The sequence below is a fragment of the Pectinophora gossypiella genome, chromosome 24 (assembly GCF_024362695.1).
Source record: "Pectinophora gossypiella chromosome 24, ilPecGoss1.1, whole genome shotgun sequence".
Taxonomy (NCBI): domain Eukaryota; kingdom Metazoa; phylum Arthropoda; class Insecta; order Lepidoptera; family Gelechiidae; genus Pectinophora; species Pectinophora gossypiella.
Genome location: NC_065427.1, coordinates 5,830,669 through 5,858,396, shown reverse-complemented (window position 1 = coordinate 5,858,396; position 27,728 = coordinate 5,830,669). Strand labels below are relative to the sequence as shown.

The window sequence follows — 27,728 nt, the reverse complement described above, 5'->3', positions numbered from 1 at the left end:
TAAAGAATCGAAATTTTAATTTTTGCAAGATAAATGTCGTAAAGTCGATATCGTTGTGGATTGTTTGGATTGTCGTTTTTATCTTTGCCGTCAGTAGGGTCAATTTTTTTATTGGATGCTTTAACCGATCTGGCGCGATCGATTCTGGTCACGCGGAGTCCCGTCGCGCCTCTGCTCGGTCGCGTACCACAGCTAAGCGATACGATGGATGCCATTCCAGTAAAGCTGATGTCGGACGGACGGAACGCGAATCGGAACACGACAGTGACTTCATGGATCGGCGGTATGTCCATAACGCAGGACGGAAATGTGATCACTCCGGACAAAATAAAGACGCACATACATCGATATGCGAGTCCTCACTTCAACCCCCACGGGCACCATTACCACCGCTGGAACCATGAGCCAGGGGGGAGCGAAGACCCCCTGTACGCGACCAAGACAGTCTACGGCGCAGGATACATAGATGAAAATCGTACGTATCATTGGTTTATCTTAGGACGTCGACGAATCTCTCAACACTTTAGAATCTTCTAGAATCCCATGCATGATAGCCAAAATATAGTATAGAAAAAACGAAGAAATCATAAAAGCAGTTTCAAATAGAACGCACTTTACAAGTTGCAGTCACCAAGTTGTTAGATGATAAAGAGAGATTAGTTGACGTCTATAGAAATTTAGGTGTAACATAAACACTTGAAAGGAGAGTTTCTAACCATAGATATCGTAAGTTCACCTTCCGGCTTAGTATGTACAGACAGATCATGTACGAGAACCTTCACGAGTGATTTGATCCATTCTCTAGCACCATCTTACTCTGAGTGCTATCCCCATCTTTGTTTCGATCCCAGTAAGCACTTTCTAGTTTTCTAGACACTTTACCAGAAACTTACGTTTGGTTAAGCGAAAGTGCTTCAATATTAATGAGAATCACGTCGAGCTTTGCGTAGAGTTTAAAGTATTAGGATTCTCTTAGCAAATGCTTTAGAGCCCTTGAAATCCGCTTCCCTTCCCTTGATCACAGTAAAATTTTAGAGGTTAAGTTTTTAAGAGAAGGCTTAGGCGCAAACTCCGAAAAGCTTAGCAATTTCCGCAAAAGAAAATCTCAGGTACTCTCAGGGTCAGATACTGATGGAGTTGATTCAACATTGGAGTGTCAAGATAATTTAAATTTGTGTTTGGTGGAATCGTGTTTTGTGATTGTGACGTTGTCCTTTCAAATTCCTGCACTACACGATTTCAGCAACGTGACAGTGACACGATCGACGCTTTCAATCAAATTATAGGCACCATTGTTGTGATTATAACGAACCAAAATTTTACAGCATGATTGAGTTAACAAAATTTTGCTTGTATCTCAAAATCGTATACATATTTTTTTCATAATACATAAATTATCATTGGCAACTCATCGTGTTTTTATAAAACAGTTTTTCTGGATATTTTTTAATATCTTTTGGACACGTTGTATCTCAGTTTTTATCACGATTTTGTAAATTATAATGTTATGGCATGAGCAGATTTGTATTTTAAATAATATCACGTTTCCATTTAAAAGATTATTTCCCATATTTATTTACGTATATGTAAAGTTATTTCGTTTATTAATTTATTTATGTACCTACCCAATGTGTATTATATCTTGATGTATAAAATAATATATTTATTAATTTAAAGCTTTTTATGTTCAATTATTTTGTATGTATTTCGGTGTTACAATACGTGAATATTTCGTTAATGTGTTTATCAGTGTTTAGACTTTAAGTACGTGCGAAAATAAAGAGTTGTATTCGTGCCGTGAATAATTCGTTATTTGTCATGTAAATTATATGTTAAGTTTATTCAAAATTCGTGGGAAAGTAATTATTACGCTGAAGGAAAACGGGAACATTTATAATGTCGCTGTGATAAGGTTTTTAGTTAAAAATTCAAAGTAATTTTAAGAATATTACCTCTCGTACTTATAGTGAGTGTTAAAATATAATGTGTAATTCAGAAAATAGATAATTTTAGGGTAACTTTACCAGAACAAGGTGGGAAATAAAAGAAAAGTATTGTTACTTAAATCGAAAATAAAATATTTTCAAATATTATCATAAACACGATCGAAATCAAAGTTAATCTTTACAATAAAACTTATTTCAGTGTTACTCTTGATATGGCAAAGTTACCGCAATTCAGCTAACCGTTGTTTGAAGCGACCACGATTATTTCTCCGAGTGGTTTGTTCTGAACATGTTTGCGCGTGTCCATACTAATTGAACAGTTTGTATTTTCCGCGTTCGGATTTTTTATAACACTATATAGTTTGAGCGTTATATTTATTATATCGACCAAGGGCTTGTTAGTAGTTATAAATCCAATATCTTTTTAAACAATCGGGTCAAACAACGGTTGACTTTTTTTTCTTATATCACAAATATAAGACTAAGGGGTACGACCGAAGTCAAAACTGGATACCTATATACTTTAAAAAATCTTATTCTTTTTTTGTGCCGTGACCACTAACGACCATGCCCAACCAACAGAGAGGATTGGCAAAGAGAACGGTAAAGCAGGTGATGAGAAGGTAGCCCTGCAGTCGACGTGCCATATCGCCTTGGAGTCTTGCATCAAGGACAAGGAGTGTGATGCCTCGCTCACTCCTGTGCTGCAGAAGTGTCATGCCAGTGAGTGTGACAGAGAAGGGTGCATGGAGGCGCTTCGAGGGTTCTATCGCAAGCCGGGAGTGCATTGGAACACCGAGATCGCTTTTTGTCTTTGCAAGTAAGTGTAATTCTTCATCACTAATTTAAGAGCGAGGCTCTTTCGGTGTAGCATTATCCATGCTACTTTATAGGGAAAAATAGAGCAGTGGTTTCCCTCTTGCCTTCTGCTCCGCAGTACTCTGTCGACGCGAGTAGAATGAAAGAAAGAAACGTTTATTATAATGACGCCTAGAGTAGTCTATTTTAAAGCCGTACTAGGACTCCTGTCCTCCGCCACAGACAGTTAGAAGTGTAATTCTTAGCCTTTAAAATTTTCATATGAACCAAAATAGCAGGCAAGAGACCCAGGGTCTTACCCAAGTTGCTAACGATTATGACAATCGACAGTGAAAGTGATAAAATATATGAGATTGACATGTACGTAAAATAGTTTAATCTTTTCTTCAGGAGATGTTGAATCTATTATTACTAAGGTCATCACTTCACACTTTACAGGAAGACCGACAACCGCGAAGACTCGTGCATGAATGCGCAAGAGCGTCTCCACCCGTCGTGTGCGCAGCGGCCGCCGCTCGGCGCCCCTCTCCCCGCCTGCCACACTCTCGCCCACGCCTGCCGCGATGAACCTGAGTGCAGGTTAGTACTGTAATACCGAAATATAATATAAAGCCTTGACGGAGACGATTTATCACGTTTACAGATCAACTTCTAATACAATAGTTTTAAATACAAAAAGGGAGAAATTAAGTACACAGGGTGTTAGTGACATCGTAACGAAAACTTTGAGGGATGGTTCAGACCGTGATGCTGAGTTGATATCAAGTAGAATTTTCCGTCGCAAAAGTATGGAATTGAAAATAATTTTAAAAAATACACTTGATATCAACTCAGAATCATGGTCTGAATCAACCCTATATAGGCTGTTTAATTTTATGTTATGTTATTTTAAGCTCACAACTATTTCATTGGGGTAGTCAATCGCAAGATGAACTAAGTACCCACGCCTCACCGAGCTTTCTATTAGACCCACTTGATAGGTGGTGAGCCGTATCGCCATCTATAATGGTCGAGCCTAATAACTCATTGGTGCAAGTCCGGTAAAGGGTTCCCTGATTGAGAAGCAAGCCCGTGTACCACAGGACCACAGCGGCTATTTCCCCACTATAGTCCCCACTATAGTCCCCACTATAGTCCCCACTATAGTTCCCACTACTACTCATAGCAATATCAGATAGATATCACAAAAGGCACCCACACTGGCCACTGGTACAGACGTTTAGACAATACTATGTTCCGCGTATCGATAATTGTAGTTTGCTCTGAATTCGGTTGAGCGGAGGTCTGAGTGCTAGCGATAAAAGACAGATAGAGCTAGCAGCCTCTGTGGTCTAGTGGTAAGAGCGTTAGGCTCACTATCTGGAGATCCGGGTTCGATTCCCGATGGGGACATTGTCAAAATCACTTTGTGAGACTGTCCTTTGTTTGGTAAGGACTTTTCAGGCTTGAATCACCTGATTGTCCGAAAAAGTAAGATGATTCCGTGCTTCGGAGGGCACGTTAAGCCGGTGGTCCCGGCTATTAGCCGTAAAAACACCTCCACCAACCCGCATTGGAGCAGCGTGGCGGAGTATGCTCCATACCCCTTCCGGTTGATAGAGGGGAGGCCTGTGCACAGCAGTGGGACGTATATAGGCAACAGTACTGATAGAAGAATATTGTTTACGGCCATGTGCTGTTCCACTGCACCCGTCGATGCTTCAGCAATAACCACTTCTTTCCTTACTTGTGCTATCTCCCATGTTCGCAGCGGGTTCGTTTGGTGTTAGGTCTTCAGTAGGTGCCACTGAGAAGGGTGATGTAAGGGTTGAAATGAATATACCACAATTACGTGCGTGCGCTTTTATTGACGGATCAACATTATGAATGATATTACAATTATAAATTGCTTACTATTACTTAATTCTACGCTTTATTAGCAAAACAAAAAAGAAGGCGAACGTCGTGTTTTATAAGTAAAGGCGATAAGGCTGCCATTTGCCATGTTAAGAGTCTTTTTGTAAATATTTCTTTTTATTTTGGTGCAATAAAGTGTATTTGTATTGTATTGTAAAGAACCCTTGATAGACGAGGGTGGAGAATGCTACACCGCCAAGAACGTGGCTCTTAAATTTTGCTACAGATTGCATTAACAACTTGGCCGGACAAATGGGGAGCGCTGGGGCTCTCTCTTCTCTTCTTTGCGAGTCGATGGCGATCGATACAAAATTTTTGCTGACCAATAAGGCTGCCTGTCCATTTAAGCGGAGCGAGCTTGCGGAGCGGTAAAAGGGATAAATATTAACCAGTAGGATTAACCAATCTCTATCCACTGCAGCTGAGCGGAGTTTTTATGCAATCCTATTGGTTAATATTTATCCGTTTCACCGCTCCGCAAGCTCGCTCCGCTTCAATGGACAGGCAGCCTAATTGGCCACGCTTACGGCATTGTCAGTGGCTTCGTAAAGGTCTTTAATAGTGCAGGTGTTAGGGCACTTAGGACAGCACAAAAGGTGAGCCATAGTTTGTGGTGATACTCCACACTCGCAATCATCGCAACCATCAACCAGCTCTCTGCTGTGCTAGCAGTAACGCCACACCCTTTGGTTAACCGTCCATGAGTAATCTCTTTGTGAAACGCTGAAACGTTATCGGCTTTCAGTTACTACTGTTCATTATGTCCAGATTTAGTGTGGAAAATGAATCATGTCGAATAATTTATATGATTATTTGTACGGATAATGCTAAACCGTAAGTTAGTCAAACTGAAACGATATTTGCATTCCATTCTCGTGTGGCATGCGTGGTCTAATGGTTAAAGCGTTGGGCTCACTATCTAGAGGTCCTGGGTTTGATTCCAGCCGGGACAAAGCAAAGAAAAAACAATTTTTGAAACTGTCCACCACCACCATATCATGACTACTTATCTATATATTTTATAATTATCTATGTCATCATCATCATCAATTTTAAGAGCCACGCTCTTGCCGGTGCGAAAAATAGGGCAGTGGTTTCCCTCTTGCCTACCGCCCCGCAGTACTCTGTCTGACGCAAGTGGAATAGCGCCCAGAGAAGTCTATTACAAAGCCATACTAGGACTCCTGTCCTCCGCCTCTGAATAGGACTGACAGTTACTGCTGCCCTCTGTCAGGTTCCAGGTTACAGTCCCTGTGACTTGCCCCTTCCGTCCTACATTGCCGTACCGATGGCTCCCATCTTCGCCTCTGCAACCGTTGTTTCTATGTCATTTTGTGTAGTGTTTTTGTCCTGGTGTAATTGTATGTAGCTATTAATAATTATTTCGTGTATGAAACGATTGATGAATGTGGAGGAAGCAAGAGAAGTGTGTCAGGATCGAAGCAAATGGAATTCCATAGTCTCTCCTTACCCCGGTGGGAAATAGGCGTGAGTTTATGTATTACTTAAGTGAATAGTCGTTATATGTCAAAGGCCGTAGGCGGCTCAATAATAACCCTGACACCATGGTTGATGGGGTTGGTAATCCACCTCACAACCCACACGATAGATATGGGGGTATCTTTTAGGACGTATGTACTCATTCGTCCTAAAAGATACCCCCATACACATGACTCCTAGTATTTGGAGTTTCTGAGATTTTATGATGAGTCATGTCATGTCAGTCATGTCATGAGAGGTCAGTGACCTTTTGCTTTTATTATGTCCTTGCCTTATAGAGAAAACCACGTAATAGCTTTTTTGAAAAATCACATTCGAATATTTTATTTTTTAATAAAACTTAGCAAAAGACACGCTAGTTTGAATCCAGGTAAAATAGACTGTACACTTTTACTCAGAATTGGGAGGGTTTTGTTGTTGAAAATCACATTAGAATGTATTTTTTTAATAAAACCTAGCAAAAGACACGCTAGTTTTAATCCAGGTAAATTAGTGCAAAATAGTGGTACATTTTTACTTAGAATTGGGAGGGTTTTCAAATCAAATCAAATCAATAATTTTATTTCAGACCATGTGTCCATAATTGTTAGTAACAGTATAAACTTATATACTATGTTAGTGGCAAAAAACAATCTATTTATAACTTAAGTTTTGTTGTTGAAAATCACATTAGAAAGTGATTAAATTTTTTTAAAAGGGCGCTTAAGTGGTTTTTTCTCTTAGGCAACGATAAATAGGTAACCTTATCCTAAGTAAAATTATTTATTCTAACAACACGCTTCAAAATCTCGTGAACATCCTGCAAACTCCACCCAAGCGTAGGATTGCGTCACAGTTTTGAACAAAGCACAAAACTACCGTTTGATTCAATCAGTGGCGCCCCTAGGGCCGATTGCCCAGGGCGCCGTTTTAGGGGGGGCGCCAAAATCAGCCAAGACGGGACCACCCTGGCTGGGAGCCCCGGATCTACAGGGGATTAACTGGATTGGGCACACCTGCCCTGTGAATTGGACCTTTTAGCGGACACATAAAACTCATACATTTAATGGGTGGCCGTTAACGACATTTTTGAAAGTTTTAATTAGGTATATATGTCAGAGAATGTCAGAATCGATGGGAAACTAAACGTCAGTTGATACTGACAGTCAAGCGTCAGTCATGCATTGGTCACCCCAATTAGTTGGGCTATCCAACAAATAATCGGTACCAACAAATAATCAGTCCCGACAAATAATCGGTCCCGACAAATAATCGGTCCGACTGACATCATGTCAGATATTGGGTGGGAATTATGAAATGTCAGTGGTGCGTCTATTACACACTTCTTCTTGAATCGTCGCCCGCGCCGGTTGTGCGCACTGACTTTTCTATTGGTCAACATGGCTGACATCGAAGACACCGATTCGGATCCTAATCCGGTTGAATCCGTCTCATATATATATTTCGGTGGCTGTAAACTATTGATTTGGCCCATCTGACATTATTTTAGAAACATTGATGAATGGCTCTATCCGACAAACTTTATAATTTTATTTTATTTAATATAAGTAATTGTGTCAAATATTAATGATGTTGACTTATTTTAATCGATTTGACATATTTGATATTTATTTTTGCTATATTTTTATTATTACTATTTTATTAATTTTAATCAATGGCTCTCTCGTACTTTAATTCATTTGTTTTAATAAGTTATTAAGCTGACTTGTTTTAATTGACTGCAACAACATTTGCACGCCTGCTTGCCGGCTGAATACACGGTTAAAATTTTCTTGTAATAACTATTTATACTGTATTCTCTGCAAATAAATGAACTCTGATTTCTGAATCGAAAAAAACTATGTTTTGAGGGGCGCCACTGTTAGGGCTGGCGCCACCGAAATATTTTACTAGGGCTGCCACTGGATTCAATAAACCCATGTTCAGTCACAAAGACAATTGCAACTGGACAGGTCGGACATTTGGGACATGCAGGACGTCCATTCACCAGACCACAATGCCTCGGAACTAATGTCCCGCTTATGTCCTCATTACACTAACTGATTCTGTCCCGGTTTAATTGCTTATTGCATTCACGGACATAATGGGAATTATGTTGCCGGTGTCCAGTTTATAAAGAAAACTTATTTAACGAATGTGGATGGAAAGAGTTTTATGGAATGTAGGCGGTCTTCTTCTTCTATCGTGTGGGTTGTGAGGTGAATTACCAACCTCATCAACCCTGGTGTCAGGGTTATTATTTAGCCGCCAAAGGCCCCTGACATGGCTCATGTAACGACTACTTACTTAATGTAGACGGTGAAGGAATACGTCGTGAGGAAACTCACATTCCCGAGAAATGCCTTTTGGGAGGTTTGTGACCTATGTATTGGGCTGGTTTTCTCTTCGCGGTTCGGAGGGTCAGACAGGCAGTCGCTTCTGTGAAAAACCGGACCTGTCTAATCTTCAGGTTAGGTAAGCGGACCCTGTGAAAAATGGGATAATGCGAGGTAGATGAGACGGAAAGAGTTTTGGTGGCACTTTTATAAAAGAACAGCAAAACTACATTAAAATAAAATAAATAAAAAGTGTTATTACAAAACGAACATTAATAATAAACTAGGTTTAAAACACTAATCCGCGCCACGAAAGAAGTCGACGGATTTAAATTAAACTAATTGTCAAGTCATAATAATTCTATGCAGAAAATGCGCCAGTAGCGTCGCGGCCGCGGGACTTTTTTCATGACATATTTTATACCTAATTTATCTTTCAGTCTTCGTTATGTAACACACTGATGTTTCACATATCTCGTTTGTTTCAAACAAAATGTAGTTACGTACGATAAAATACTGAATGGAGTACGGAATTAATCTTTTATTTTGACGTGACTTAAGTATTGTTGCCATCGGTACGGCAATGCAGGACGGAAGGGGCAAGTCACAGGGACTGTAACCTGGAACCTGACAGAGGGCAGCAGTAACTGTCAGTACTATTCAGAGGCGGAGGACAGGAGTCCTAGTATGGCTTTGTAATAGACTACTCTTAATACTACTCTTGACTACTTAAAGACTACTCTTGTAATAGACAGAGTACTGCGGGGCGGAAGGCAACAGGGAATCCACTGCCCTATTTTTCCCTAAAAAAGTAGCATTAATGCTACACCGACAAGAGCATGGCTCTTAAATTGATGATGATGAAGTATTATAGATTTGCCGTAGATGAAGAGCGCTGAGGGTTCTCACCCGGTACAAAATTTAAGACAACAGGCCTGAAGGTGCCCAGTTGGGGGCGAACCTCGGTTCAGCGCGTCGTTTGAGTGTATTGTATTTGAAAGAGTTAATCGACTTTAGTGGGTCGATAGCGATAAGCGATGAATGAGGATAACGTCGACCACGCCGGCGTGGTTGGTAGTGTCGCGAGCTGATTGTCCGCCTCTAAATCAAGAGAAATCGGGTCGTCGGGATCGTATATTACATCTTTCGGACGCCGGTACTTTTCAGGGCAGCGGGATGTATTCGGAAGCCGCAACTACCAGGGAATTTAATCATTTATGATCCTTTAAATCCCGTTTAGCCCGTGCTGGGATTCAAACCTGCGTCGTCACAGCGAGAGTCAAGCGTTCTTTTAAGGGCTACCACGGCTCTCAAACACTGCACCTAAATATGGAGATTAAAAATGAGCTCTGAAATCCTCACCTCCATCTATCACCTTGGTCTAACAGAAAGCTCGGTGAGGCGTGGGTACTTAGTTCATCTTGCGATAGATGTATCTCTAAAGCCCAATTGGGATATTGTCGTGAGCCAGTGAGCGCATATACCGTCTCCGTATCGTCGCGGGGAACAATGAAAATTATTTTCAGGGTTCCGAGTTCCGGACCTCAATAGTTAAAATCACTCTTTTTTTCGATAGAGTCCGCCTCGAGAACTACGAGCAGTGGTGCGCGGTAGATGCAGTGACTCAAGGCTGCGCGGGATCACCAGCCGCGTGCCGCGCCGCTGTGGTGGCCGTGCTTGGGACCCAGCTGAGAGCCGCGTGCGCATGTCGCGGCACTGACTTCGCTCAGCTGTACGACTGTCTGGGCTGGCAAAGGCTGCTCTGGCTCAATCCTTGCGTTGGTGAGTATTTGTATTGGTAAAAGCTCATCTCGTAGGCCAGGATTTTGTATTGAAGGAATTCTCAATTAAATTCTCAATTATTTATTGCATTCCATGTAGTATAATGGGGTGGTAGATAGGCATAGGAACTATAACATGGACCCAGTATGGCACAGCAACGTTGAAGGGAAGAGAGGAAGCGTGTATTAAAATTAAAACTTATCATTTAAAAATTCGTCTACAGTATAATAGCTCTTTTTAATTAACATTGTTTTTAGATTTTTTTTATAAATAAATTAGTTTTAGTTTCATCTCTTAAGTACTTAGAGAGCTTATTATATATTTTAATGGACATTGCTAATGGGCTCGCGGCGTGTAATTTGCATTTTGAGGTTCAAGTTGTTTAGATCTGCCCGTATCGTATGAAGAAAAGTCTGTCAGGATCGAAGCAAATGGAATTCCAGTCCCTGCTTACGGATTCTTTGGTCCAATGGTTGAGCTTTGGGCTCACGATCCGGAGGTCGCGGTTCGAATCCCGGTGGGGACATATCACAAAAATCCCTTTTTGGTCCCTAGTTTTCTTAAGATATTTCAGACTGATCACCTAATTGTCCGAAAGAAAGATTATGCAATGAGTCCGCGTTATTACTTACTGAAGTACCTAAGTACGTAGTCGTTACATGAGCCATGTCAGGGGCCTTTGGCGGCTCAATAATAACCCTGACACCAGGGTTGATGAGGTTGGTAATCCTCACAACCCACACAATAGAAAAAGATGAAGAATGAAAAACTTCAGCATTGTGTTTAATAAACCATACAATACAAAGTTCTTTATTGCACAATCACACAAGAAATAACAGTATATAAGTTGGACGGAAGACGTCCTTATTGCTAAATAGCAATCTCTGATCATCTTCTCTTTTCCAGTGGAATCCCAGAGCGACTACCACGTGAAGACCTACGGATCCCTGCTGACGACCACGCCGTTCGACAACGGCATCCGCGTGATCACGTCGGCCCCAGAACCCCCCATCCATCATCGCACCACCACTCACCACCACCGCCACACCACCACCCACGTCAAGACCCAGCTCGAGCCTATGGAAGAGGTCAGTTAGGAAAATCAAATCAAATCAAAATCAGACATACTCTACTGCACTGAACTTAATTTTGACAATCAGACACCATACACGGATACAGTACAATTGGGCGGCCTTATTGCTCTAGAGCAGGTTCTTCCAGGCAACCACAACCAGTAGGAGACAACCATTTAGATTATAATAGACTTGGATACAGGATGATGGATTTGTTTGTTAGTATATATAAAAATAAACTCAAATTAATATGATAGATACTCTGCCTATTCATATACAGGGTGTTAGTGACATCGTAACGAATACTGAGGGGGATGATTCAAGGAGTTAATATCAAGTGGAAGTATCTTTGCGACGGAAAATTCCACTTTATATCAGCCCAGAATCATGGCCTGAATCATCCCTCAAAGTTTTCGTTACGATGTCACTAACACTTGTATTAATAAATACTCTCTTTTTCTTCTAATCCTTTTATCCACTGTTAGGATTTAGAGCTCGAATAACACATTTCTCTCTGTAGCTTGCTCCCATGACATGCTGAGAGCGTTTAATTCCCGGTCAACCGACCGTCGCCAGGTCTCTTTGGGCCGCCCCCTTTTGCGTTTTCCACGCGCACACCAGGTCGCTTGTCGGAACGGGTGTTCCACAGGTCAATCCATCGGAATTTCCGTGTGCGGAAATCCACTCATACCTAAAGTAAACGTTGTATTTTCTTCTACTCCGAATTAAGATCTAAAATATTTCCAAAAGTTCATTTAAAAAAGTTCTTAAATATTTCCAAAATATTATCCTAAAACACATTACATTGACACATTACATTGGAAGACATTGTGAGGTATACCGGAAAACAATGGATGAAACTTGCACAGGATGGGAAAGGATGGCGTGAAAGAGAGGAGGCCTGTACCCAGCAGTGGGTGGATACAGGCTGAGTAGATAGATAGATTATCCTATAACAATATGTTCTATGTTCCAGAAGATCCCTGACGAGCTTGCCCCGATAACAACGATGGCAGAACAAACCGTACTACCCAACGAGATCGCTCAGATGTCGAAACCGATCGCCGAGACGACCATCGAAACGACCACGGTGACCACGTCGACCACGCCGATGACCACGACGACGACGACAACGACCACGACGACGACCACGACGCCACGACCGACGACTACGCCAGAACCGACGAAATATTGCATCGTGAAGAAGCCGGAGAGTGACGACCAGGCACAGTATATTAAGATGGGAGAAACTCGGCGGGTAAGTAAAACCCACCAAAACATTTCATGTAAAATGTTGCCAAGACAATATTACATCACTCACAATGGCCCCTCCTGCAGATACCGCCTAATTTTATTTTAAGTTATATCCGTCATTTTCATATCCGTCGAAAAGGAAAGGGACGGATGATTCACAGCTCTTAATTTTAGGAAGAATGAGTAAATGAATGAATAACCCGGGCGAATCAAACGGTACGTCGCTGGTATGCAATCCGTTTGACGTGCTGTCTACTTAACTGTGTCGGGTTATTGACATGGTAAAATTTTTAGACGGTTGGTTTAGATTTGTGCTTAAAATTGACGTGTGTTCCATAAATTTTATGCTTGTCGATTACCCGTCCCTTTCCTTTTCGGCGGATAAGAAAATGACAGATATAACTTAAAATAAAATTAGATGGTATTTACAGGAACTAGCACCAATGTCAAAAAGTTATCAGATCTCATGTAGAGCCAAGCTTCTAACTCTACACACCCTAACTATACAAACCCCAATACGTTAGGCATATTGTTAGGTATAATGATGATGGGGCTTGCCCATTTCGTTATAGCTTAGGTCACATACCTTTAAAAGCACTATTTCTGAAGTACATTTCCTTGCGATGTTTTTCCTTCACCGCTGAGTACCTACGTGATAGTAATTTATGCAAACATAAATTCGAAAACAAATTCGAATATCATCCGAGAATTTATGAGAAGAATAAGAATAGAATATAAATTGTTTATTATAAAATGACGCCACACACAACAATTTTCACAAAACAATTATAAAAAGCATAATGGATGTTCATTAGAATGATCATAAGGTGGTGGTGGACGTCCTAAGATAAAAGGGCCTCACTCCGCACAAGTCGCGGCGTGAACCACGACGCTGGTATTATGTAGATATTAGGAAATGCAATCCCGATCTCGCGAGATCTCGTGTAATTTTTCGGGATCAATCCCGAAGCATAGTATGATGAGATCCCATTCGAGATTCACGGGTTTGGGCGAATCTCCTTGAGTGGTACTTTTTATTTTGATTATTTATGGTGATTTCCAAAGAAAACTTAATTATTTACTTACTTAGTAATATTGAAGAATAAAGGTTGTTGTTTTCTTTCAATAAATATTTTGTTTTATTTATTTATTTATTCAGATATTCAACAGCATTAACAATAGTTGTTTATTTATATAATACATGTACAAAATTTCTTCGCCAATAACAGGATATCATTACATGCAAATTTAACCTCACTATCACAAACAAGTAGTTTTCATCGTGTTCAGCCATCCTAACTTAAAAATCTCGCGGGATTGATATTTGCACACGGGATCTCGAATTTGCGATGTCGAGTCGGGATTGTATTCCCTATTTGACATGCAGCGCGTCACACGACTCGCCGCACTCCTTAACGAGCCCTAAGAGCCAAGCCAAGTAATAATTAATTCTCGTTCCAGCTCTATCGTTCAGCAGAGCTAGCGGAATGCACAGACCTTTGCATATGCGAGGCCTCCCTGCAGGTGTCCTGCAAGGTCGCCTGCGTCCCACGCGCGCCTTGCTCGTCTCGTTTAGCACACTACTCCCACGCCGCGCCAGCTTATCAAGCCTACAGGGGACGATGCTACTGCTACTCCGGATCCTTCATCTGTATGAGGCCAAATCCAGGTTTGTACCAGTACCAACCAGTAGAAAGTCTTAACGACTGTCTTCAAATTAGGCAATCTTAAGAAATACCTCAAACTCAGTTCAAAATCTCTCTTCTTAGACGTCCCTCTCAACCTTATCTCGAGTTCTGTGTATCCGCGACTCCAGTGAGTAAAAATCCTCGAATCGAGGACGTAAATTTCAACTTCATCATCACTAATTTAAGAGCCACGCTCTTGTCGGTGTAGCATGATTGCTACTTTTTTTGGGAAAAATAGGGCAGTGGTTTCCCTCTTGCCTTCCGCCCCGCAGTACTCTGTCTGACGTAAATTTCAACTTAAAATACCAAAATGTTCAACTGAAGCCGAGTCGAGCAAGGGAATCGAGTTAACATCTTACAAGATGGGTGTAAGCAATGGACAAAAGAAACAAGAAACAAGAGGTGTAAAAACTTAAACGTAACTACTTAAGTAGCGAATGGTGGGTGTGTGTATAGGTACCATACTCCTACTGAGTGTGTATACAGATATCATACACCTCTACCCACCCCTTGTTACGATTCTGCATAAGAGAGTAAGGTTTATGAACTATAGTGTACGTACAGTACAGTGTTTGTTATAATAAACGGAGTCACAAATCATTAAAATCCACCCACATCGCATAGTTTGGGATAACGGACCTCCGCTATGTTACAAATCTCATTTAAAAAGCTTTTATCTTTCTTCCAGGAGAATACAAGCTCCCTGAAGGCGTCTACCTTCTGCTGGGGTTCAGCGCGGTGGACGAAGCTTTGCTACGGCCGCACACCGGGCTTGGTGCTGAGGATGCAGTCAGGCTTCTGCAGCAGTACTTGTACTCTGTGCATAATGAGGGGGTAAGATGCATCATAATGCCTCCTATTTTCGGGTACGGCTGAGTGATTCTCTATCTTGTGGCCTAAGTCATCGATTTCCAAAGTGGATTCCGTAGAATGTAGGGATTCTGTAGAAAAGTCATCAAGATTCCGCAAATTTTCATTCTTTGATAAAGCGTCTGTCGCTCGCGATTTTGTTTAAATTACTGTGTCTTTGATTTGTAATAATTTATTATGGGAATCGATAAAATTAAATGTTGGTGGGTGTTTGGAAACTTTTAACCTGTAGCCTGACCTAGGTTGTGATTTTTCTTTCCTTTTCGGCGGGGAAGACAATAACAGGTATAACTTAAAATAAAATTAGATGGTGTCTACAGGAATTAGCATCAGTTTATGTATAATTCTTTACATAAAGTGGGTTTACTTCATCATCATCATCAATTTAAGAGCCACGCTCTTGTCGGTGCAGCATTTTCCATGATACTTTTTTTGGGAAAAATAGGGCAGTGGTTTCCCTCTTGCCTTCCGCCCCGCAGTACTCTGTCTGACACAAGTGGGATGGCGCCCAGAGTAGTCTATTACAAAGCCATACTAGGACTCCTGTCCTCCGCCTCTGAATAGTACTGACAGTACTGCTGCCCTCTGTCAGTCAGTGTTTACTTCAAGCTAACCAAAAATCTTCCTTCCATAGACAAACTGCACTCTGACTCTGTTCAACATTAGCAACGAGAATGTGATAATATCAGCGAGTGTGCCCCAAAGTGAACAGGAGGTCATCAAGGAGGCTGGAGACACCCTGCTTGATAGAGAGAAGGTAAACCATGATCAAGTAAGGAAAGATTATGACACTGCATGTGATGTAGCATTTTACTTACTGTCTAACCAGTCTGAGCTACTTTTTTAAGAACTATCGGTATTTCGAAAAAATGTTAAGACTGTTGATTGTTGACTGGGGCTTAAAAAGGCCACATCGAAGCCAGTCTTTAAAAAAAACAATTTTGAAATTTGACATTTGCGCATATAACACTAAGTGCGCAATGCAAACTAATGTCAAATAACAATATTGCTTTTTTAGATGAATTGCTTCGATGTGGCCTTTTTAACCCGCCTGTTGAGTTGTTGTTGGAAAAAAAAAACAAGTTAGACTACCTATTGATAGTTGACCTTCAAAAGTTACGTTTTGAAAACTTATTTTTGTTTTGTTTTTCTATCGACAAATAAAAAAAGTTTATTCAGTTTATTTAGTTTATAAATACGATAGTACTAGCGATAATATAGATGATTTTCAAGGTCAACACTCAATAGTCTAACCTTTTTTTGTTAGTACTATCGATAGACATACCTAGATATCGAAACAAACCTAAAATGGATTCAGGATCTTTGAATCTAAAAGTATGCTATTTAAAGTTTGCAGCTTGTATCAAATTATTTATTTTTCTGTTAATAACAGATACTATAAATATATTAGTAACAGATAATATCAATTGTTACTAACAGACAAAAAAAAATAACATAAAAAAAGCATTTACGAATTAAAATAGAAATGCCGAAAGTTTTTTAATTTCAACAGTTAAGACCTCGTTATTTTGTGTAAAATTTTACTTTGTGCATAGTAAGTTTATTGTTATTTCAGGAGGAATGCATAGACGTCCTCAAGGTGGTCAAGTCTCGTATCAACTCCCAGCACGAGGACATCTCTTCGCATCTGCTGCTGTCAATCTTCAAGATTGCTGAAGTCGATGTGGTCTACCCAGCGCCCCCCAGCGCCGCCCCCTCCAATAAACCCACTCTCTATATCCTTATTGTCCTCGCCACTCTCTTCTCTAACCTCAACCTCACTTCAATCACCAAGTTTATAGTCAATTCTATATCGAATTTATTCGATGGCTACCTGTATAATGTGGCGTACAATTCTAACTCTTTCGTTGATTTTAAAAAGAGATATTTTTTAAATTTTGTATCTATTTTGGAGAGCCATTATGATATTATTGTTAAGAAACTAATTGATGTACGTGACTATTTGCACACTGCACTTGCTTTAGGTTACGCACAAACGAAACATATCACCGACGTAGATATAAGCGGCGTAGACATAGATAGTGTTAAGGTAACTAAACATATCATAAAAGCTGTGAGTATTACAATATTTACTTATTTAAATGAACTTGTTGCTGATGCAATTATACTTAAATATTTTTCTAGAGATGTGTATTACGAAATTGGATGTACTTACAATTATGATTCGAAGCTTTTTGGTGGTTCGTTTTTTGGAAATATCGCGTCCTCTTCTTATGGGATTGTAAAATCCGTTAGCGTAGGACTGACTCTAGTAGTAGCATGAAGACTGAGATGATTCTATACATATCATAGTTAAATGTATCTCGTTTGATTTTCAATTAGTACTGGTGCTTATAGGTCGATCTAAAGGCTGGGACTGTAAATAAGTGTATTGCGCCTTGTACACTGTTAGTTTCCCGTTCTCTGTTAGTCTAGACGCTGTCACAGACACAAATCATGCTAACAAACATGCATTAATTGAAAAAGAAAAACAAATACATAGTGTGTTAATACAAAATTGCCAATTATTGGTCAGCAAAAATTTAGTATCGATCGCCATCGACTCGCAAAGAAGAAGACTTACAAGCTATTGTTAATACTTATTAATACAGGGTGTTAGTGACATCGTAATGAAAACTTTGAGGGATGATTTAGACCATGATTGATAAATTGAATCTTTAAATCAGTGACGTACGGTTAAAAAGGCCACATCGCATCGAAGCAGTTCATCTAAAAAGCAAAATTGATTTTTGACATTTGCACATACAAAAATAAGTGCGCAATGCCATCAAATGTCAAAAAGCAAATGTCAAAATTACTTTTTAGGTGAATTTCTTCGATGATTCGAGCGTTTTTCTCGAACATTCTATAAATTTTCTACGCATCTATTCATGTTGTTATTTATGAGTTGTGTCTGTTCCAGTATCTTCTGTTTTTTTCTCTACCTGGTAAGTACTTAGTGACTGTTGTAGTGATTGATACCTTTATGTTAGATGGCCGTGTAGCAGTTATATCAATGTGAATGCACTTAGACGTTGCTGAGTGAAAGATGTTAGCTACTTCTTTCATTGTTTCCTGTGACTATTTGTTCGAAATCGACGAAAGAAAACCTTAAACGTTTTTCATTAGCTTATTTATTAGCAAAAATGAAAAAGAACTGTCATTTTAGGTAGGTAAGTTATTTTAATTCGTAATTTTGAAATTGTTGACTTCAAAATTAATTCAAAAAATATTTATTTAACTACTAAATATACTTACTTAAATGAATTTGATTGCCTTTTACATTAAAATAAAAACGTTTTATTATTTATTTATTTAAGGACAGAATAAAATACAATTTGATAACAGGAAGAGAGACTTTTGTCTGGCCACAACTTAAAAACAATAATTTATTTTTTTACATTTTAACTTTAAATTAATATTCGAATTCCTCATTTATCGTTATCGACTACGTACTTTGGACCACTTCTCTCCAACAATGCCCTGGCATGTTACCTTAAAAATTTTGCTAGATGAAAGCACTCAACCTTTACGATACTTACATAAAACACTATCTTACATGCATAACATTAAAATGACACAACCAATAAAACAAAAACGTAAAAATATTTTCTAACGTACCTAATAAAATATAGAACGGTTACCGCCGTGCGGACAAAACATAATACCAGTGTTAAAATCCTACTCCGCGCGACGGAAGTCTATTTGACAAGTCGTAATAATTCTATGCAGAATTCGCGACACTATTGTCGCGGGTGTGGGACTCCTTTCGGGGTCAAGCCAAGCTTCTTTTCTATTTTTTTTTTTTTTTTCAGACAATAATACCAAAGTAAGCAGTAGCTGACATCTTTCTCCCCGCCATATTTACATATTAGTTCAACGACACCTAGCTGTGTTATACCTGGGACACGAATAGGGTAATGTATTGTATTAAATTGGTAATGAAAGAAGCTTTAATTTGAAGTAGAAGTAGATTTCTTGTGTTCCAAAAGAGTTTTAACTAATAGCTGTGTCACTAGATGAAGATGAGGATTCTAAAAGGCTACGTTCAAGCTACTCATCTAAAAAGCAATATTGCTATTTGACATTTCCGCATATAATATAAAAAAGTAAGTAAGTGCAAAATTTCAACAAATATGTCAAATAGCAATATAGCTTTTTTAGGTGAATTGCTTCAATGTGGCCTTTTTAGCCCCCTGTTTAAACGTATAGATACTTGTTGTTAAGTGTCTCGTGAGCCTCTTGTAGGACAATCGTAATTTTTTCATTAAAAAAAAGATAATTTATTAGTACTTATTTTCATTTTTTTAGTCATCTTGGCTGTATGAAACAAAAGTCATCTCTTTTTGTGATATCATGCCACATAGACGAACGAAATATTATAGATAACATAATAAAGCGAGAAAGAAACAGATACAAAATCAATAATTCGTGCAAAAAGAAAAAGCTAAGGAAAAGGAAGCTAAGTGGCCCTATATTCTTTTTTTGAATTGAATATATTAAAAGTCACAAAAAGAGATGTATACTATTTATTGTTGCCGTAATAGTGGCTATTAGTCCAACAAAAGCTTTTTAGAATTGAAATATTGGATGTTAACATTATTACATCTCTGATAGAACGTATATGTTTCAAAATATCTCAGAGAAAATTATACATATCAAATCACAGAGGGAGTAAATAAAAATAATATAAGTATTAATCAGTTTTATATTAATCAGAAAATAATTATGTCAACTATTAATTTATTAAATTAATTTGGAGATTTATTATTATAAATCGTATTTTAAATATGAATATGGAATGTTTTCGATATAATTATGAGACAAATTATAAACTTTTAAAGTCTCCGTTGTTATTTAAATGTTATTCATAAAATAAATATACTTATACCTACATAAATTTATTTCAATATCACAATGCACAGACACGCTTAGATATCGACTTTTAATATTATCTAGAGGATACAGTTCATCAATGTTTTTTTTATAAGTTTGAAATATTTAAATACTTTTTAAGTACTTAATTATTTTAAATTTTGTTACTGTTAAATGTGAGCGATTTAAGCAATTTAATTTGATACTGGACCACATTATTTCGAGAATAGAAATATAACAACTTTGTAATTACAATATCAAAAATATATCATGTATTCTAAAAACTTTTGCATTATAAATTATGCAATGCATTTAAAGCACTTTTTGTCATGATTTTTATATTACTATAAATAATATTTTCAGTTGTTGTTTTACATCACAGATCTTTTAAAACTAAAACAAATAAGATTTTTAAAATAACGTGGTCCAGTCACACAAAAAATGTGAAATCTATACATATCACTAAGTAACACAAAAATGTGAAATTATAACAATGCATATCAGTAAAGCTCAATTTTGTACTATATATTTAGCATTAGATGTTGCGAAGCAAACTGCGTGAAGATTTATGTAACTTAGATTATAGAAAACGTAGGATAAAGTTAATAAAAAAATAGAACACATTTAAAAATTCAATGTGTATTTCTGTTTTAGATATTTAGTCAAAATATTATGTCAAGTGTGTTTTGTATCGCTAATGTTTTGTATACAAATATTTCCAGTTTTATGTGGCTTCGTTTACAATGTGATCCAATGTTTTAAAGTTGGAATGCCCAATGTACATTTAAAATCCAAACTGCATTGTCTTACAATAGTGTTTGAAAATCTGGACGATAAAAGGCTGTTGTTTTTGTATATAACACTGCCTATTTACCCCCCCATCACTAACAACAATCCTTTATGATTTTGGTACACATACTGCCAATTTAAATTATTTTTATTTTTTATTATATAATCGTATCTATTTTTTATAACTATTCTATTAAAACATTGGACCATAACTTTCGAATAACTTTATTCTTACAATTCATCAAACACATTCTTTTAATAAAAAAAAAACTTCAAGTCACTTGCCTCATGCCTTCCATGTAAATAAAAATATAGAAAGATATACTATAGAATTTAACCTATTTCTTGGGGAAACGTGTTGAAAATTAGGCTTGTTACAGGCAAAACATAATTTACGTTATTTAAAATCTTTCTTAAATATATTAATCATGATTCAATGAGGGACTTTCCATCTATCGTTGTCTTCGTCTAACCTTCTAATTTCATGGATTCCAGACATAATATGTATCTTTTATCTCGGTTTTTTGGGTAAGTAGTAACAATCTTCCAACCATATTATTATTCTGATCGAAACAAAGAGCAGCAATAGAACAACATTAAATTTATATTTTTGTATATGCCTACAGCGCCATCTATATATTTTTTTTTGGAAAATGTGCCCTGGAACTTCCCTCATTACATCTGTTTTGGCGCTCATTTGCTCAGCGCGGCATCCTTCATCATTCTGCATCATTTTTATTAGAAAAATGAATAACTTACAATACCAGTATCTTTTGATTAATATTCCGATTCCAACTGATTCAACATTTCAAAACTATTATTATAGTTTTCTATCAGAATTGCCTGTAACTTATTATTGTTTTTAAAAAGTTATATTCATATTCAATTATAATAAAAACATTATTAGTCAATTATTTGACTTATTTGTATTAATTGGGGAATTTAAGTTGTTCCATTAAAAACATTTCATTTTAATGCGAACAAATATGTTGAACATTTTTTTATAAATATCACAACATGTTACTTATTATAAACTTTAACCGTTGAAGCGTTCTTTACCTATATTAGAAAAAAAAAACTTGAAAAATATTATGATGAAAAATTAAATAAAATACAATTTTAATATATGTTGGAATTTTTGTAAATATTTTACATTTTGTTGTACTTATTAACAAAAATCGTTGTGCATTAGATCAAAATTGCCGTGGCGGACAATGTAAGTCAATGTATAGCAATAAGTATTATGTAGATCAATTTAATATCGGTTTGGAAATAATAAGTTCTCAGATTTCTATATTTTACCATTCAATTATTATATAATGTTAGTACAACGAGCAGAGAGTTCAATAGGCCACATCAATAGCAATTCATATAAAAAGCAATATTGCTATTTGACATTTGTTTGCATTGCGCACTTACGTACCAATGTTATTCTAAACTCATATCTTACTAACTTTTTAGGTAATTTAGCTCTTCTTTCATGAAACAAAATTATTTTACGTAATCGAATACTTTTGAGGATAAATACTTTTTTATACATTGCTAGTTTGTCAGTTGGTCTAACAGAAAGCTCGGTGAGGTGTGGGTAGGGTACTTAGTCCATCTTGCGGTGGATGTACCTCTGACTACCCGAATTGAGATATAGTCGTGAGCTTATGTTATGAGTTATTTAAAAAAATATCTAATTATCATGTAAACATTTCCTAACCGATATTGAAATTACTTAAGTAAAAAAAATATATTGTGAATACACAGCACGTAGTGTTACGCATATAGCGAGGCAGGCACTTGAAAAACTTATTACGTAACTATATAGATTATTTAAACATTTAAAAATTTTGTTTCATGACAGAATTTATATATGATTAAAAACAAAAACTTCATGACGTAAAATAATTGAAATAATACAGGTCTCATAAGCTTATTATTTTTTTGAAATAAAATATTCGACTTATAAATAAATACAATTTTAAATTAGAATTTATTGTTAAAAGTAAAAGTATTTTTAGTAATATCATTTGAATTATTTAAAATATTTTAATGCAATTATATTTAAAATTAAAATGACGTAAAATAAATGTTAAAAGTTAATTGTCTGTGTAGTTACATACTAAGTTTGTAGGCAAGTGTTTGCCTACTGTAAACTGAGCTTTGACAGAGTAAAATTGTTTTATACACTATTAAATACATGAGTACATATTGTAACTATCATTTACTACCGCCGTCCTCGACGGGGGATCTGTCGTTTTGTTGTAGCTGATTAAAGAGGATTCATAAAAAAAAAACTCGTTTTAATGTGTACATACACTAAATACTTCGCTTCAATGCAAGGACCTTATTTTTTAATCGTTCGCCTTCAACGCGCATGCGAAAATATGTACTTGGGGATTAAAAAGTCACATCGAAGCAATTTTTTTTTTATTTTGTCAAATTGTGCTGTATCTATCGTTCATTTGTGTAAATTTTTTTTGTATGTTGTGTGCAATAAAGTATATTTGATTTGATTTATCTAACTTCAACTTCAGTTTTATGGTTGTATGTTTTTATTTCTTTTTTTTGCCGCAACTGGCATTAACTACTTGGCTGGACAAATGGGGAGCGCTGAGGGCTCTCACCCGGTGTGGTGCAACCGGTGCAATTTATCTAAAAAAACAATATTGCAATTTGACATTGCGCGTTTAAAAGCAAGTGCGCAATGCAATGTATTGCTTCGATACTCTAGGACAGGGAGCAACTAAAAACTGAAAGCGCGTAGCTGCTTCCAATAATAAAATTTGGGAAGATTTGTGTCCTTTCCAGTATGATGGAAAACTATATGCAATGGTAAGTCATCTCTGCCACTGTAATGGTTGTTTTTATAACCATTAAAAAAGTTGACAGATTGATACAAAACGTGTGTCCACTCATACACACACACTTCTTGAAGTGTGTAACTTATCTGTCAATTAGAAATTTTATGGTGACTACACAGCCCATCCACATTTTTATGACTTTATAATTGAAAACTTATCTCTCCATGTGTACCTATGGAAATTTCACAGTTTTGTTTGTTCCACCATCCTCTAAGATAGTTTCAAAAAAGGAAATGTATTTTTTATTATATTCTACAATATGCACAAAGTTATAGTAAATATTATAAAACCTTACGTAACTTAAAATGAAAGTTCTTTATAGCATTAACGTGATATTTTTAGTATCTTTGTTGTCAAAGGAATGTAACTTTATAAGACATTTAAAACATGATTTTGTAAAGCAGGAATTTAATTTGAATGACGTTATAAGGGTGTTTTGTTCAACAGAAGTAAGACTAAAGTTCTTGAGGGGTGCTACTAGAAAGGAATGCAAAGACACATGTAAAGATAAAGACGAAATCTGTGGCTCCGATTCTAAAATATATTACAACTTATGCCACATTGGTGTAGCGAAGATTCAAAAACAAGACCTGGCTATTATGGAATGTCCATTTAAAAAGAAGAAAAAGAAGAAGTCGAAAAGACACAAACATGGAAAGGAAACAAAGAAAAATACAAGAAAATTCTTTTCATACGAAGAAAGTTATTCAGGGACTGCTGTTCTGTCAGACGAATTTGAACACTGGGAAAAGAATCGACACGTAACATATAAAAAAAGTTCTAGAAAGAAGAAAAAAAGGAAGCTAGCGCAGAGGATTGGAAGGAAACAAAATCAAGTAGAAGTGAAAGATGATAATGTTTTTTACAACGGTACCATGCTTGTTATGGATGCAGATACGTATATGAAATATCTTAATAAAAATAGCCGCAAGAATGCAACAGAAGATGACGGTACAGACGAAATTGATTTTACTGTCAAAAAAGTTAAACCAACCACGAAAACTACAACTGCAAGAGTAAAAACTGTCACTAAACGACATCCAGTCACTACTGAGAATGTCCCTGCCGAAAAAGTTGAGACAACTACTGAAATAATTGTAACAACTACTGAAAATGTTCAATCAACTACAGAAAAAGTTGAAACGTCTACTGAAAGAGTAGAAGCAACTACTGAAATAACTAACGTCACTACTGAGCAAGGTAACGAAGCTACGGGTAAAGAGAACGTCGTTACAGGAAAATATAATATAACTACTGAAAAAGATACCGTTACTACAGAAAAACCTACAGGTGAAGTAACAACCACAGTGAGTGTTGAAGATGCAAAGAATAATACAAACAGCACCGCGTTGAGATCTGCTGCTGTGTCAGGTTTACTCCTTGACCTCTATTTGGAAGAAAAGAAGTAAAAAACACAGCTCTCGCAAATCAATCAAAAAGCTGTCATTTTCTAAAATACCTATACCGCTTTTATTAAGTAATTGTAGACCTCAAGCTCAAGATAATTAAGTACAAGATAAGTTCTGGAATATCCTAAGTTGATAAACATAATTATAAGCTATGGATATGGACCAAACCTTTCCAGGCAAGTAGTTAATGCCATCTGCGGCAAATCTACAATAAGCAACGTCAAAAAAAAAAACAAAAAAAGGACCAAACCGAAACTGTTTGTATATTCAGAACATTATTAATGTTAAACTTGTTCATATCTCGGGAGATTTTACTTAAGTACTTAAAGATCTATGAAGTGTCGGGTCTTTATAAAGCATGTGGATAGCCGAAGGCAACCTTTAAGACGATTTATTGTCTTTACATTTATTCATTTTTTGCGGAAGTAATGTCGCCAGATTATATTTAACCCGCCACATTAAATTAGTATTAGGTCATACTAAAAATTTGCTGCCTAATAAATCTTTTGGTTTGAGGGGGTAGAAGAAACTAAAATATTATTAACCGATATTGCAATCGATTTTCGGGTAGCACTTATTGCAAGGTCAGTTTGGTAGACGCCTCTGAACGAACCGGACTCCATATAAGTGGGAAAACAGTTTCACTTTAAACAATTTCGCTCACCGTCAAGCTAGCAAGTGCAATAAAACATGGCTATAAATCCAGAACCGTGATGGTACTAATTTTTTTACAACAGGTACTATTTTTTTCAATAAGAGTACTAATTTTTGGTATGGTAAAATTATTTTTTCGTGCCCATTTTTTTTTGAGGCCGCTAGCTTGAACCACACGTGAAAATATTTTGTTAAGAAGTGTTAGTTCTGCGCATCCCAATGCAGATTACGGGTGTGAATTGCGACTTAACGGTACCTAGGTAAGTATGAGAACTAACTTTATTGGTATTTAAAAAAACAAGTATGTAATATTCACAAAATATTTATTTTAAAATAAAAATAGGTATATGCAACATTTTTGGTACAAATTATCAGTCTCGCAATCAAACTACAAACAGGCCTCACTTAAAAGATATGCACCAAATCCTACATCACCATAAGTTAAAACAAAAAATGCAGTAGAGAAGATAACTACAAATAAGTTTAAAACTTAAAATAACATATTATTTTCTTATAATTAGAATATTCCGAAACCACCTACAATTTTGCTTGTTTGCCTTTACTTCTTTTCCTCTTTCGCCTCTTTAATTTCTTTTGTGTCACTATCCTTGATTTCCTTGCGAACGGGGCCAGTTTGGGCTATCGGCACCTTTCGTTCTCCTTTGATAGCTTCTGGAATCTTTCTCGGGGCCGTGATGGTCAAAACGCCGTCGGAAGAAAGTTTGGATTCCACTGCGTCGGGCGTGGTACCTTCTGGAAGTGCGTATCTTCTTACAAACTGCCTTGAAATGTATCCATGTTCATCCTTCTTTTCTTCGTGCTTGCCTTCTACAACTATGAAGCCATCAGCGGTTTTAACAGAGATTTCTTCAGGCGCAAAGTGTTGAACATCCAAGTTAATTTGGTACTTATCTGCATCAACTTTAATACTGGAACCCAAGTCCTTTGCCGCGGCAGCGATGTGTCTCCAAGGTCTGAAGTACTCCCTGGTCACCAGTGGTCCCGCAGCAACGGTCAGCAAGTCGTCCGGACTAAGAGCCAAGCCGAAATGCTGATCCAAAAGCCGACGCGGACGGTAAATCGACGCCATTGGCCATTCGTCGAACAAATACGGTAGAAGAGACATTTCTTGAGAGTGTTACTCAAAAAGCCTTGATTAAAAATAAATTCACTTGTAGAAAATTGCGTTTGGGGCTTCAAAGTCGCTTCGACTAGATCGCTTCTTGTTCCGAATTCAAACTGCCGGCAGGACTGGCGCGTTTCCTTTTATAAGCGGACGCTCGACGCGCCATCTGTTATCGAGTAGAATATTCTCGTTTGGCAGCGGTTATCAAGTCTGCGGCCCGCACCCGCATCACTAATAGGTACAATGATTTTAGTGAGAATTGAATAATCAAAAGTTTAATGTTAAACTGCTACCTAGTATTTTTTTATGAATTTATTATTTTTTTACTTAAACAAGCTCTCGCTTCAGTTCCAGTAAAGATTAATGACACTGTGTCTACTGGTGAAATCAAAAATGTCAATATAGTTAACAAAATTGTATTTGTAAGTTGGAAAAAAATCAATTGTTATTAAATTAGTCTATGACCTATTTCTAACCTTAAAAACGATAAAAAAGTCACTTGTGTAATTGATGGCTAGGGATAGGTTCATTTGTCATGACTTATTGTAGATTTGCCGCTGATGGCATTCAAAAGGCCGGACAAAAGGAAAGTGCTGAGGGCTCTCACCCGATGATGACTATAGGCAAGTCATGGAATAGGTGTGAAAATATTGTCAAGTCTCGCAGGGCATGTGATGTCATTGTAATGTATATATAGGTATGTGGGTAATCCGTGTCTGTGGTGTCCTAAATAATAAATGTTTCTTTCTTTCTTTCTTTTTTACATAGCTAGCAAGGGTTGGGTATAGTATACACCTCTGCCTACCCCATCGGGGATACAAGCTTAATGCTATGTTATTGCTCTAGTCTCACTTTTTATCGTCTCAATATCATTTCAAGG

General features: G+C 37.2%; 2 protein-coding genes across 4 annotated transcripts in view; one reads left to right on the top strand and one right to left on the bottom strand.

Moving 5' to 3' along the window:
• Positions 1-18,452, top strand: part of LOC126377830 (uncharacterized) — a 361,766-nt gene extending 343,314 nt beyond the window's left edge. For 2 of the 3 annotated variants that reach the window (XM_050025772.1, XM_050025770.1), the window contains 10 exons: positions 221-475; positions 2,529-2,766; positions 3,204-3,344; positions 10,053-10,258; positions 11,165-11,346; positions 12,308-12,589; positions 14,047-14,254; positions 14,962-15,107; positions 15,778-15,900; positions 16,720-18,452. In XM_050025772.1, the coding sequence (XP_049881729.1) occupies positions 221-475; positions 2,529-2,766; positions 3,204-3,344; positions 10,053-10,258; positions 11,165-11,346; positions 12,308-12,589; positions 14,047-14,254; positions 14,962-15,107; positions 15,778-15,900; positions 16,720-17,427 (2,489 nt within the window). In that variant the 3' untranslated portion in view covers positions 17,428-18,452. The remainder of the gene's footprint in view (positions 1-220; positions 476-2,528; positions 2,767-3,203; positions 3,345-10,052; positions 10,259-11,164; positions 11,347-12,307; positions 12,590-14,046; positions 14,255-14,961; positions 15,108-15,777; positions 15,901-16,719) is intronic. The other variant, XM_050025771.1, reaches the window with a different exon arrangement.
• A 7,576-nt stretch (positions 18,453-26,028) lies between these two features.
• On the bottom strand, positions 26,029-26,980 carry LOC126377913 (protein lethal(2)essential for life-like). The gene has a single exon (XM_050025968.1). The coding sequence runs from the start codon at positions 26,846-26,848 to the stop codon at positions 26,282-26,284; it is 567 nt and encodes a 188-aa protein (XP_049881925.1). The 5' UTR covers positions 26,849-26,980; the 3' UTR covers positions 26,029-26,281.
• Positions 26,981-27,728: the final 748 nt, after the last annotated feature.